The sequence below is a fragment of the Capsicum annuum genome, chromosome 3 (genome assembly GCF_002878395.1).
Source record: "Capsicum annuum cultivar UCD-10X-F1 chromosome 3, UCD10Xv1.1, whole genome shotgun sequence".
NCBI lineage: Eukaryota > Viridiplantae > Streptophyta > Magnoliopsida > Solanales > Solanaceae > Capsicum > Capsicum annuum.
Genome location: NC_061113.1, coordinates 225,507,468 through 225,520,420, shown reverse-complemented (window position 1 = coordinate 225,520,420; position 12,953 = coordinate 225,507,468). Strand labels below are relative to the sequence as shown.

General features: G+C 37.1%; 1 protein-coding gene across 1 annotated transcript; it reads left to right on the top strand.

The window, feature by feature from the left end:
- The first annotated feature begins 6,240 nt into the window (after positions 1-6,240).
- Positions 6,241-7,739, top strand: LOC124896821. Its single transcript, XM_047408662.1, has 2 exons — positions 6,241-6,522; positions 7,245-7,739. The coding sequence occupies exons 1-2, from the start codon at positions 6,241-6,243 to the stop codon at positions 7,737-7,739; spliced, it is 777 nt and encodes a 258-aa protein (XP_047264618.1).
- The last annotated feature ends 5,214 nt before the right edge of the window (positions 7,740-12,953 follow it).

The window sequence follows — 12,953 nt, the reverse complement described above, 5'->3', positions numbered from 1 at the left end:
ATAATCTGAAATCTGAATAACAAAAATCTGTATAACTGAACATCTGAAATCTGTATACTTGGTCATGTAAACCTGAACTGATCTATTCTGAAAACTACACTGAGACTATAGGAGCTATCTATAACTGACATGCCCTAATTGGGGTCTAATTTGTAACCCCAGTTAGATGGGTCTTAATACCTTGCCATGGGTACCAACACATGATTGATGATTTGGATTCATAAGACTGATGTCCCGAAGGACGAGGGTATCACGCCTCTTCTGACGGGGGACCCCTTATGATCTATGGTGGCGGCGTAGATCTAGAACTTAGGGACTTCTACTAATAACTCATGCCTCTACTGACAGGGGAGTCGTCATCTCCGCATTCACTCGGTACTAAGTGTTACCCTCAACTGAATGGCACTGGTATTATTAGATGTTTAACATGACATGGTACTATACTTGTAAGCGGTCAACATAAAAATGAAGTTCTAAATATAATAATGAAACCTCGGTCTGACTGACTTGTTAATTAAAACAGAATCATGTAAAAACAAATAGGTATCAGGTGTTCATAATCCGCCATCACTGAATGATTACAAAATACGATAACATTACTAAAAATAGTGATATGAAGTCATAATTCAAAGACCCAAAGCAAGCGATAATTCAATAAATGAGACAGATACATGAATTTGAACATGGGAATGTGTTAAACATGAGAAAACATCATATTTACATGGTTTAATTCATAACTTGATGATTTATCATGAAATCAAGGGAATCCAGACAAGGGAAATTATAATTAAAACATGAAGTGAATTTAATAACATGAAAACACATGTTGACATGGCTTGAATTTAATTTACTAAGAAGTTCATGGATTAAATTCATAAGTTTCATGGACAATTTCATAAAATAGGATAAAATTCATACTTTTAAACTAAAATTGGGTTTTTGGGCTCAATGGGTGGAAGGGATCCACTGATGAATACCCCACATACCTGTAGTAGAAGCCTTAGGTAAAAATCCTTGTAATTATTCTTGCTTTAAGAAACCCTAATTGTTATTCTTGAGTATGGTAGGGGAGATTAAAGTGTTAAGTATTTGATATTTGAGAGAAAATAAGCTTCTTTGAGGGTTATAAGTTGTGGGTAGAAGTTATGTAATACCCCGTTTCTGGAGGTTTTTTTACATCATATGAATTTCCTCCCGAGTCGTACCCTATCATACAAGTGGTATGTTGTACTCATATACAAGATAGTGTGGTAAGGTGAACTTTCTGTTGTGGATAAGACTTAACCCCCTTGAAGTCTTCAAGTAGGGTATGATTCATATGATGTTAGGTCGTAAGTTCTTTAGTGAGGTCTTCCGAAGCTTCTGTCCAAGGTACGAGTCATATTAGGGACTCGTATGTTGACCAACGTGTGTCCCCTTTGAGTTTGTTATGCTTATGAGTGGAGGATCTAGGTCGTACCCTATTATACGAGTCGTAAGGTAGGCCCATATAGACTGGCGAGATTTTTCTATAAAGTTTAGCTAAGGGCTTTTTAGTCTTTTCATACCTTATAACTTTCCATCCATGACCTATAACCCTCAAAGTGGAGTTATTTTCCCTACCCATTATAATAAAATAACAATTCTTACATCCTCTTATCTCCATAAATCATCAAGACTAGGGTTTCTTTCTCAAGTTCATCCTTCAAGTCTCAAGATTCAAGTTTCCTTCATAAGCCAAGAACTTTAAGGTATGTGGAGTTTATGAATAATGATATTCTTTCATCCTTGTGCCAAAAACTTGATTTAAAGTTGAATTTACATAAATTAAAATCAGGGTTCATACCCAATTCTTATGCTCTTGAATTTGTAATCTCATCATATGATTTAAAGATGGATTTGTACAATAAATACCCTCTATTCATGTTTTGAGTTACATTATTGTTGTTATGATATTTTTTCATTATATTTACTTAAAATTTTGATGATTTGATGAAAGATTTCTATGTAAAGTTTTAAGCATGTTATGGAATCACAAGCTATATGAAAGAAAGTATGAGATTTAAGGCTTAAGTATAAGCATTAAGTTTACAAGAAAGTTTGATTTTTTGATCTAATAACAAGACTTGAAATCCACAAATTATTCTTTCTGATTATGATTTAAGCAAAGAGAAGCGTAATTAGTTTCTAGGATACAAACCCTTATGCTATTTTATGGTGGATTTCTTATGTATGAGCACATATATGTATATACTTTGGGAGTAGTATTTAGCATCAAGAATGGAATACGGATGAGTGTATATACTACTTTGCGAGTAGTATTCTGATGGTAAGGGTAGAACAGCTCTCCCCAACGTATGTAAGACGTTAGTCTCTAAGATAGCTCACATGGTTTATGTCGATTAAAGGCAAAGATTATAAGAAACTAAGTGTTATGGCTCACTAAGTTATTCATATGCTTAATTATTTAAGTTTATAATCTTGCAGTCTTAAGTTTTACTAAAGTTCAAGATGAGTCACTTACGTTTAGATTGCATCATTTTAAATCTTGTGTACTTATTCATTTATTGTTTTACTTATAAATTCACACCCGCATGCTCAGTACATTCCAAAGGTATTGATCCACATATATGTCTGTGTGCTACATTGTCTTTAATGTAGGTTTTCGTGCCCGTTTGCAGCAGCACAATTGACTTCGGCATAATTACTTGTATCCCTACTTGTGATGAGTCCTCATAGTTAGAGGGCCTAGTTTATTAGATTTCCTTATGGATGATAGTACTTAACCATTTGATTTTAGTTTTATGTTTGGGTTAGCTAGCCTCTATCCCAGCGGCTCTCTAGTTATTAGTAGAGGCTTTTTTAAAAGAGAATGTTTAAGTTTAAGATCAAGACATTTGTGCAATGATTCCCAAGTTGAATATTCACTTTAAGTTATGAGATTTTTTATCTTCAGTTCTCTTCATATGGCAGACATTTTAATTTTGTAAGTTCTGAACTAAAAAGATATCATGGGTTAGCTTGTGGCTATTCGTAGACCTGACAACCATGTGACATCCAGGGGGTACTCTTATGGCGTTACAAACTTGGTATCAAATACTAAGGTTTAAAGAGTCCTAAGGAGTCAGACAGGCCGTGTTACATAGAGTCTTGATCATGGGTGTGAAGCATGCCACATTTATGAGCAAGAGGCTACGGAACGAATTAGGAATCATCAGTTTTTTCATGATCTATCATGCTTACAATTGTCTCTATCTACCTTAACTCGTGCTTTTACATAACAGATTACGCCTCCTAATCGAGCTGATGCACGTAGAGATGGTGATCAATGACCCCTACATGCCAATCCCTTACATGAGAATGTATCTCACCCTAAGTTTTGGGCTGTTTTTCAAGTGTTGGACCAAGTTGTGACCGCCAATGTTTAGGGAAACCAGCAAGCAGCGGTCCCACTCCAAGAGAATGGTAATTTAGCTACCATCGGAATCCAGGACTTTATGAGAATGAATCCTCCAGAGTTCCATGATTCGAATGTAAATAAGGACCCACAACTCTTTATTGATGGGGTGAGGAAGATAACTCAGACTATGCATGTTACTGAGGAAGAGGGTGTAGAGTTCACATCGTATAGGTTGAATGATGTTGCTCATGATTGGGTCATGTTATGGAATGATGATAGGGGTGAGAATGTAGATCCTGTGAGTTGGCAGGTGTTCTAGATTCTTTTCTGGATAGGTTCTTTCCACGTGAGGCGAGAGAGGCTAAGTTGGAGGAATTCATAAACCTGAGGTAGGGCTCTATGACAGTGAAGGAGTACTACTTTAAGTTCACTCAGTTGTTCGAGTATGCTCCCAAGTTGTTAGCAAATTCTAGAGCTCATATGAGCAAGTTTATTACTGGAGTGTCTGATTTAGTGGTCAAAAATTATAGGACTGCCATGCTGGTTGGAGATATAGATATTGATAGGTTGATGACTCATGCTCAATAAATTAAGATTGAGAAGTTGAAGAAAAGAGAGAAGAGAAATAAAAGATTTAGGATTGGACAGTTTGAGCTTAATCAACCAAGGTCAGGAGGGGAAACCATTCGCAGTTTTAGGGTCACTGATCAGAGTCTGTGCACTCTTCATCTATTAACCCTGTGCCCCGAACCAGGCAGGAGCAATGGGGTAGGACTTCAAATTCTCAATCTTAGAATAGTGTAGTTGGAAGGCCCAATTTTCCAACATGTCCTAAGTGTAGCAAGACCCATCTTGGTGAGTTTTTGATGGGTAAATTGGGTTGTTATGGTTGTGGTAAGATGGGTCGCAGAATCAAGGAGTGTCCATATGCTAAGCAGTGAAACAGAGATACTCATCCTTAGACTTAGGCTACTAATTTAACTCTTCAACCAAGCCGCCCAGCTCCTCTCCATGGCACGTCTTCTAGCACCGGTGGCGGTCAACACCAGAATTTATTTAATGCATTGCCATCCTCTCAGAAGCAGGAGAGTTCACCATATGTTGTCATTGGTATGTTTCGTGCCTTTTATATTAAAGTTTATGTGTTGTTAGACCTGATATCAAATTTCTATTATGTAACTCCCTTGGTTGCTGTAAATTTAAGGGTAGGTCCAGAAACTCTTTTTAAGCCCCTCTTTATTTCGAGTCGGTTGTAAAATGAGCCTATAAGAAGTGTCCTATTACTATCCTCTATAAGATCATACTAGTGGACCTAATAGAGATAGAGATGTTAGATTTTGATATTATTATAGGCATGTATTTGTTCCATTCATGTTATGCATCAATAGACTATCACACCCGTATGGTGAAGTTTCAGTTTCTTGATGAGGTAGTTTTTGAGTGGAGGGGGAGGGATAGTTATGTATCTCATAAAGGTCATTTTATTTCTTACTTTAAGTCTAGGAAGGTGATATCAAAAGGGTGAATGTACCATTTAGTTTGAGTCAAGGATAATAAGTCTAAAGTCCCGACAGTTCAGTTAGTTCAAGTAGTAAATGAGTTTCCAGAGGTTTTTCCTGAAGATCTTCTAGGGGTACCTCTAGATAGAGAAATAGAGTTTGGTGTTTATCTTCTTCCTGATACTCATACCATCTCCATCCCCCTTTATCGTATGGCTCCAGCTGAGCTCAAAGAGTTAAAAGAGTAGCTTAAAGACCATTTAGATAAATGTTTCATCAGACCCAGTGTTTCTTCGTGGGGTGATCTAGTCCTTTTCGTGTGCAAGAAATGGAACTCTCAGAATGTATATAGATTATAGATAGTTAAACAATGTTACTGTAAAGAATAAGTATCCCATTCCTAGGATCAGCAATTTGTTCGATCAGCTTCAGGGTACCCGATGGTTCTCCAAGATTGACCTCAGATCAGGATATCATCAGTTGAAAGTTCAAGAGTAGGATATTTCAAAAATATCTTTTCGAATGAGATATGGCCATTTTGAGTTTGTGGTTATGTCGTTTGGACTGACAAATGCTCCTGCAACCTTTATGGATTTGATGAACAGGGTCTTCAAGCAGTACATAGATATGTTTTTCATTATTTTTATTGACGACAAATTGGTGTATTCCAGAAGTGAGGAAGAGCATGCAGACTATTTAAGAATAGTGTTACAGACCATTAAGGATCGTCAGTTGTATCCAAAGTTTGGTAAATGTGAGTTTTGGTTGGAATCTGTTACCTTTTTGGGGCATGTTATTTCAGGGGATGGTATTCATGTAGATCCTCAAAAGACTGATGCAGTTAAGCACTAGCCTAGACCCTTCACTCCATCCAATATTAGGAGTTTTTTGGGTTTGGCTAGGTACTATAGAAGTTTTGTTGAAGGGTTCACCTCTATAGATGCGCCATTAACTAAACTGACTCAAAAGAGAGTAAAGTTTATATGGTTAGATAAGTGTGAGAGAAGTTTCTAGGAGTTAAAGGATAGATTGACTTCGGCTCTAGTGTTAGCTTTGCTAGAAGGGTTAGATGGATTTTTGGTATATTGTGATGCTTCTAGAGTTCGGCTAAGTTGTGTATTGATGCAGAATGAAAGAGTGATAGCCTATGCTTCCAGCCAACTTAAGGATCACAAAAAAAATTACCCGACTCATGATTTGGAGTTAGTTGTCTTGGTTTCTGCTTTGAAAATTTAGAGGCACTACCTCTATGGTGTGCATGTTTATATTTTCACCAAACATAAAAGTCTTTAGTATGTATTTACTCAACGAGAGTTAAATCTTCGTCAAATAAGGTGGTTGAAGTTGTTAAAAGATTATGACATGAGTGTGCTCTATCATCCGGGTAAGTCCAATGTGGTGGCTGTCGCACTAAGTAGGTTGTCTATAGGTAGTGTGGCTTATCTGAAGGAGGAAGAACGAGAATTAGCCAAGGAGGTGCATAGATTAACCCATTTGGGAGTTCGTTTGATCGACACTGATGATGGGGGAATAGTAGTTCAAAATGGTTCGAAATTATCTCTGGTAATGGAAGTGAAAGAAAAGCAGCAAAATGATCCAATACTTAGCCATATATTGGGGGCAGTTCAATTGCAGAAGGTTGAGGTTTTCTCCTAATGGGGATATGGTATACTTTGCTATCAAGGTAGGATTTGTGTTTCGAATGTAGGCGGGTTAAGGAAAAGGATATTAGTCGAGGCTCGTAGTTTTAGGTACTCCATTCATCTGGGTGCTACTAAGATTTATCGAGACTTGCGAGAAATTTATTGGTGGAATGGTATTAAAAGGAACATAGCAGAGTTTGTGGGAAAATGTTCAAATTGTCAACAAGTAAAGGATGAACACTAAAGACCGAGTGGTACTTTGCAAGAGAATAGTATCCCCACTTCGAAGTGGGAAGTAGTGAATATGGATTTAATCACAGGGTTACCTCATACGAGACTTTAGCATGATACAATTTGGATGATAGTAGACCGAATAACTAAGTCAGCTCATTTTCTACCTGTCAAGACTTCAGACACAATGGAGGATTATGCCCGAATGTATATCCGCGAGTTAGTAAGGTTTCATGGAATACCTTTATCCATCATTTCAGACAGAGTCATGCAGTTCACTTCACAGTTTTGGCAATCTTTTCAGAAGGGCCTTGGTACAAAGGTTAAGCTTAGTTTTGCATTTTATCCGCAGACCGATGGTTAGGCCGAACACATAATTCAGACACTAGAAGATATGTTGAGGGCATGTGTTCTAGATTTTAAGAAAGTTGGGATAACCACTTACCACTTATTGAGTTCACTTATAATAACAGTTATCATGCTAGCATTCAGATAGCTCTGTTTGAATCACTATACGGGCGTAGGTGTAGATCACCTATAGGATGGTTTGAGGTTGGAAAAGCGGCATTTATTAGGCTGGATTCTATTCTTGAGGCTATAACTAAGGTTCAGTTAATTCGTGAAAGGTTAAAGACTGATCATAGTTATCAAAAGTCGTTTGCTGATGTGAGAAGAAGGGAACTCGAGTTTGAAGTATGTGATTGGGTATTCCTGAAAGTATCACCTATGAAAGGGATAATGAGATTTGGAAAAAAGGGAAAGTTGAGTCCGCAGTTTGTAGGTTCATATGACATAGTAAAGCGCATTGGAGAGTTGGCTTATGAAGTGAATCTTCCATCAGAATTAGTTGCGGTTCATCCAGTGTTCCATGTCTCAATACTTAAGAAGTACATTGGAAACCCATCATTAATAGTTCCCATAGAGAGTATTAAGGTCAAGAATAACCTATCGTATGAGGATATTCATGTTGAGATACTTGATAGGTAGGTCTGAAGGCTAAGGAATAAGGAAGTAGCATCTGTGAAAGTTCTTTGGAGAAACCAGTCTATTGAAGGGGCCACTTAGGAAGCTGAAGCAAACATGATGGCCAAGTATCCTTATCTCTTTTCTCTCATCCAAATTTCTATGGAAGGTAAATAGTTATTTTCAGTCGAGACTCTCTTTATTTAAGTCTGTTTAAGTACTCTTGAGCCGTATCATATGTGGTGTATGGTTAGATCCTTATGATAGATGTAAGCTTGTTTATAAGTTGATTGTTGGTGTGACTGATTCTTTTCCTTGTCCTAGGTAATGCCACATTCGAGGACGAATGTTTCTAAGGAGGAGATAATGTAATACCCCATGTCTGAAGGTTTTTGTAGATCATACGACTTCCCTCTCAAGTCGTACCCTATCATATGAGTGGTATGCTATACTAATATATAAGACAGTGTGATAGGGTGAACTTTCTGTTATGGATACGACTTAAACCCTTGAAGTCATCAAGTAGGGTACAATTCGTATGATGTTAGGTCGTAAATTCTTTAGTAAGGTCTTCCTAAGTTTCTGTCCAAGGTATTAGTATAGGGTAAAGGGTCGTACAAAAAGGATATGAGTTATATGAAGGACTCATATATTGACCAGTATGTGTCCCCTTTGAGTTTGTTATGATTACGAGTGGAGGATCTAGGTCATACCCTATCATACGAGTCGTATGGTAGGACCGTATAGACTGACGAACTTTTTCCTATAAAGTTTAGCTAAGGGATTTTTATCCTTTCCTCCCTTATAACTTCCCATCCACGACCTATAACCCTCAAAGAGGCATTATTTCACTACTCATTACAATAAAATAACAACGCTTACATCCTCTCATCTCAAAAAATCAACAAGACTAGGGTTTTTTTTCAAGTTCTTCCTTCAAGTTCCAAGATTCAAGTGTCCTTCACAAGCCAAGAACTATAAGGTATGTGAGGTTCATGAACAAGGATATTCTTTCATCCTTGTGCCCAAAACTTGATTTAAAGCTGAATTTACATAAATTGAAATTAGGTTATTGCATTTATAATCTTATCATGTGATTTAAAGATGGATTTGTACAAGAAATGCCCTTTATTCATGTTTTGAGTTACATTATTATTATTATGATATTATTTCATTATCTTGACTTGAAATTTGATGATTTGATGAAAGATTTCTATGTAAAGTTTTAAGCATGTTATTGAATTACAAGCTACATGAAAGAAAGTATGAGATTTAAGGTTTACACATAAGCATTAACTTTACAAGAAAGTTTGATCTTTTGATCTAATAACAAGACTTGAAATCCACAAATTATTCCTTCTGATTATGATTTAAGCAAAGAGAAGCATAATTGGTTTCTAGTATACAAACCCTTTTGCTATTTTAAGGTGAATTTCTTATGTATAAGCACATATATTTATATACATTGGGAGTAGTATTAACACCGAGAAGGGAATGCGGATGATCGTATCCTAAATTGTAGGAAACTATAAGACAAAGTAGGTTAATCTTTTTCCAAATATGGATGAAGTAAAGTATAATGATAAGTTAAGGTTCTATTCTGATGGCAAGGATAGAACAACTCTCCCCAATATGGGTAAGACGTTGGACTCCATGATAGCTCACATGGTTTATGTTGGTTAGAAGAATCTCCCATAAGCAAGATTAAAGGCAAAGATTTCAAGAAACTAAGCATTATGGTTCACTAAGTTATTCATATGCTTTATTATTTAAGATTTATAATCTTGCAGTCTTAAGTTATACTCAAGCCCAAGGTGAGTCATTTGCATTTAGCTTGCATCATTTGAAACTTGTGTACTTATTCAGTTATTGTTTTACATATGCATCCACACCCATATGCTCAGTACATTCCAAAGGTACTAATCCACATATATGTCTGTGTGCTACATTGTCTTATAATATATGTTCTGGTGCCCGTTTACAGCAGCATAATTGACTTCGGCATTATTACTTGCATCCCTATTTATGGTGAGTCCTCATAGTTCGAGGGCCCAGTTTATTAGATTTCCTTATGGGTGATAGTACTTAACCTTTTGATTTCAGTTTTATGTTTGGGTCAGTTGAGGTTTGTCCCGGTAGCTCTCTAGTTATTAGTAGAGGCTTGTCTGAAAGAGAATGTTTAGGTTTAAGTTCAATACATTTGTGCAATGATTCCCAAGTTAAAGATTCAGTTTAATTTATGAGATTGTTTATCTTTAGTTCTCTTCATATGGTAGCCATCTTAAGTTCGTGAGTTCTGAGCTGAAAAGATATCATGGGTTTAACTTGGGGCTATTCATAGACCTGAGCATCGTGTGACATCCAGAGGGGTACCCTCGGGGCGTTACAAGTTATAAGAAGGAGAATTACCAAAAATCCCCTTTAACTGATCAAGGGAGTACCTCTCCTTGAGATAACGAAATCCCATGCAACTTAACCAAATCCTTGAGATAGAGTCTAGCATAATCCTTCGCTAAATATAAAGTATGAGCCGGCAAGAAATATCAAACCATGTTGATGATGTGTGCGAGGAAACCCTATCACAAAATCCATGTTCACCACCTCCCACTTCAAAGTGGGGATGCTAAACTCCTGAAGCGTACCACGAGGCCTTTGGTGCTCTGCCTTAACCTATTAATAGTTATAACACGTAGCCACAAACTCTGCAATATCCTTCTTCATACCACTCCGCCAATAGATTTACTATAAATCATGGTATATCTTAGTGGCTCCTGGATGAATAGAGTATCGCGAACTATGCGTTTTAGCTAATATTCATTGCCTCAAACCATTAACACACTAAACACCTTGTCTGCCTTGACAACGAAGCACACTATCTCTCCTTTGAGAGAAAACCTCAACCTTCTGATCTCTAACCGCCTTCTTTAACTTGACCAAACTAGGATCCTGTTTTGTTTTTCTTTCACTTCGGCAACCAATGAAGATTCTGAACCATTCTGAACCCATATGCTGCCTTCATCTGAATCAACCAACCGAACACCTAATCTAGCAATATGATGATCCTCATATACTAACTCTTTTTTATCTTTCTAGATGTAAGAAACACTACCCATAGACAATCTATTAAGGTCATATGCCACTACATTAGCCTTTCCTCGATGATACAGCACACTTATGTCATAATCTTTTAATAATTCAAGACACTTTTTTTGATAAAGATTCAGATCTTTCTGTGTGAATAAATACTATAAACTATAGTGATCTGTGAACACATCGACATGAACCACCCCATAAAGGTATTACCTCCAAATCTATAAGGCGAAAACAATAGCTACAAACTCAATATCATGGGTTGTATAATTCTTTTCATAGGGTTTAAGCTATCTAGAGGCATAGGCTATGACCTTACCTCTCTGTATTAATACACAACCAAGACCAAATCTAGAAGCATCACAATACACAATAAATCCATCCGAACTACCTAGCAAAGTTAAGACTAAGGTAAAAGTGAGTTGAGTCTCCAACTCGTGAAAACTCTTCTCACAGGAATCTGACCACTGAAAATTCACTTTATTTTAAGTCAGTAGAGACATGGAAGAATAAATAAAAGATAACCCTTCAATAAACCATCTGTAATAGCCAGCTAAACCTAAAAAACTCCTGATATCTGATGGAGAGATAGTCTAGGCCATTTTTTTACAGCTTTGATCTTTTGAGGGTCAACTCGGATGCCATCACCAAAAACTATATGACCAAGAAAAGTTATTTATCTCAGCCAAAATTTGCACTTGCTAAACTTAACGAATAACTAGTGATCCTTAAGGTTCTACAATACAATTCTCAAATGGTCTGCATGATCACTCTCACTTCGAGAATAGATAAGGATGTCATCAATGAAGAATATGATGAACATGTCCAGGTACTATTTTAACACCTTGTTCATTAAGTTCATGAAAGATGCAGGGGTATTTGTTAGTCCAAAAGACATAACTATGAATTCAAAGTGACCATAGAAAGTCCTGAAGGCTGTCTTTAAAATGTCACATTCTCTGACTCTAAGCTAATGATAGCCGCATCTAAGGTCTATCTTAGATAAATAACTTGCACCTTGAAGTTGGTCAAACAATTCACCGATTCTAGGGAGAGAATACTTATTCTTGATTGTGACTTTGTTCAACTGATGGTAGTCGATGCACATTCTGAGAGAACCGTCTTTCTTACGCACAAAAAGGATTGGAGCGCCCCATGGGGAAATGCTAGGCCTAATGAAACCCTTATATAAGAGATATTTCAACTGGGTTTTTCATTCCTTAAGCTCAGTTGGATCCATTCTGTAAGGTGGAATGGAGAAAGACTGGGTGTCTGGAAGGAGGTCTATTCTAAAGTAGATTTTTTTTTTTGGGAGAAACTCCAGGAATATCTTCAGAAACTGGCTGGAACTGACTCAAGACTCAGAGTTTCAAAATTTGAGTCCTTGACTCGGATGATATGGTAAATACACCCTTTAGGTATCAACTTTATTATGTTAAGATATCAAATAAACTGACCCTTAAGCACTGAAGTACTACCCCTCCATTTAATAATTGGTTTATTAGGAAACTGGAACTGAGCAATTCTATTTCTACAGTCAACTGAGGCATAGCATGAGTGGAGCCAATCCATGGTAAGAATGATGCCAAAATCAGTCATCTCTAACTCCACAAGATCAACTGAAGTAACTTTCTGAAATACTATGACCGAACAATTTATGTATACCCGTCTGGCTATAATAACTTACCCACTAGGGTAGACACTGAGAAAATCTCTACTAATATTTCAAGACTGACACCGAAGTCTACAACTATATAAGGAGTCACAAAGGAAAGTGAAGCTTTGGGGTCTAATATGACATAAAAATACAGATGGAAAACTTGCAACATACTCGTAACCACATCCAGAGAACTTTCCTGATCCTAACGAGTCTGGAGGGCATACAATCTATTTTGGCACTGCCCATTGGTGGAACTTGAAGTGACACCCTACTAGTTGGGAGACCTGCTGGCGTTGCTGAAGAGTTTGTCTGACCCTGCTGACGATCATTCCTGCCCTTCCACACACCTACAGGGCAATCCCTAATCCTGTGGCTTGGCTTTCCACACCCAAAACACACATCACTTCTAGATCTACACTCACCTTGGTGATTCTTACCATATTTCCTGTAGAGCAGATTAGTTCAACCACTATTCACAGTACCCTGGG

Coding starts and splice junctions, on each gene's coding strand:
- LOC124896821 (XM_047408662.1), top strand. CDS start 6,241: ATGAGTGTGCTCTATCATCCGGGTAAGTCCAATGTGGTGGCTGTCGCA. Junction 6,523..7,244: donor TTCAATTGCAGAAGGTTGAG/GTTTTCTCCTAA, acceptor GCTAGCATTCAG/ATAGCTCTGTTTGAATCACT.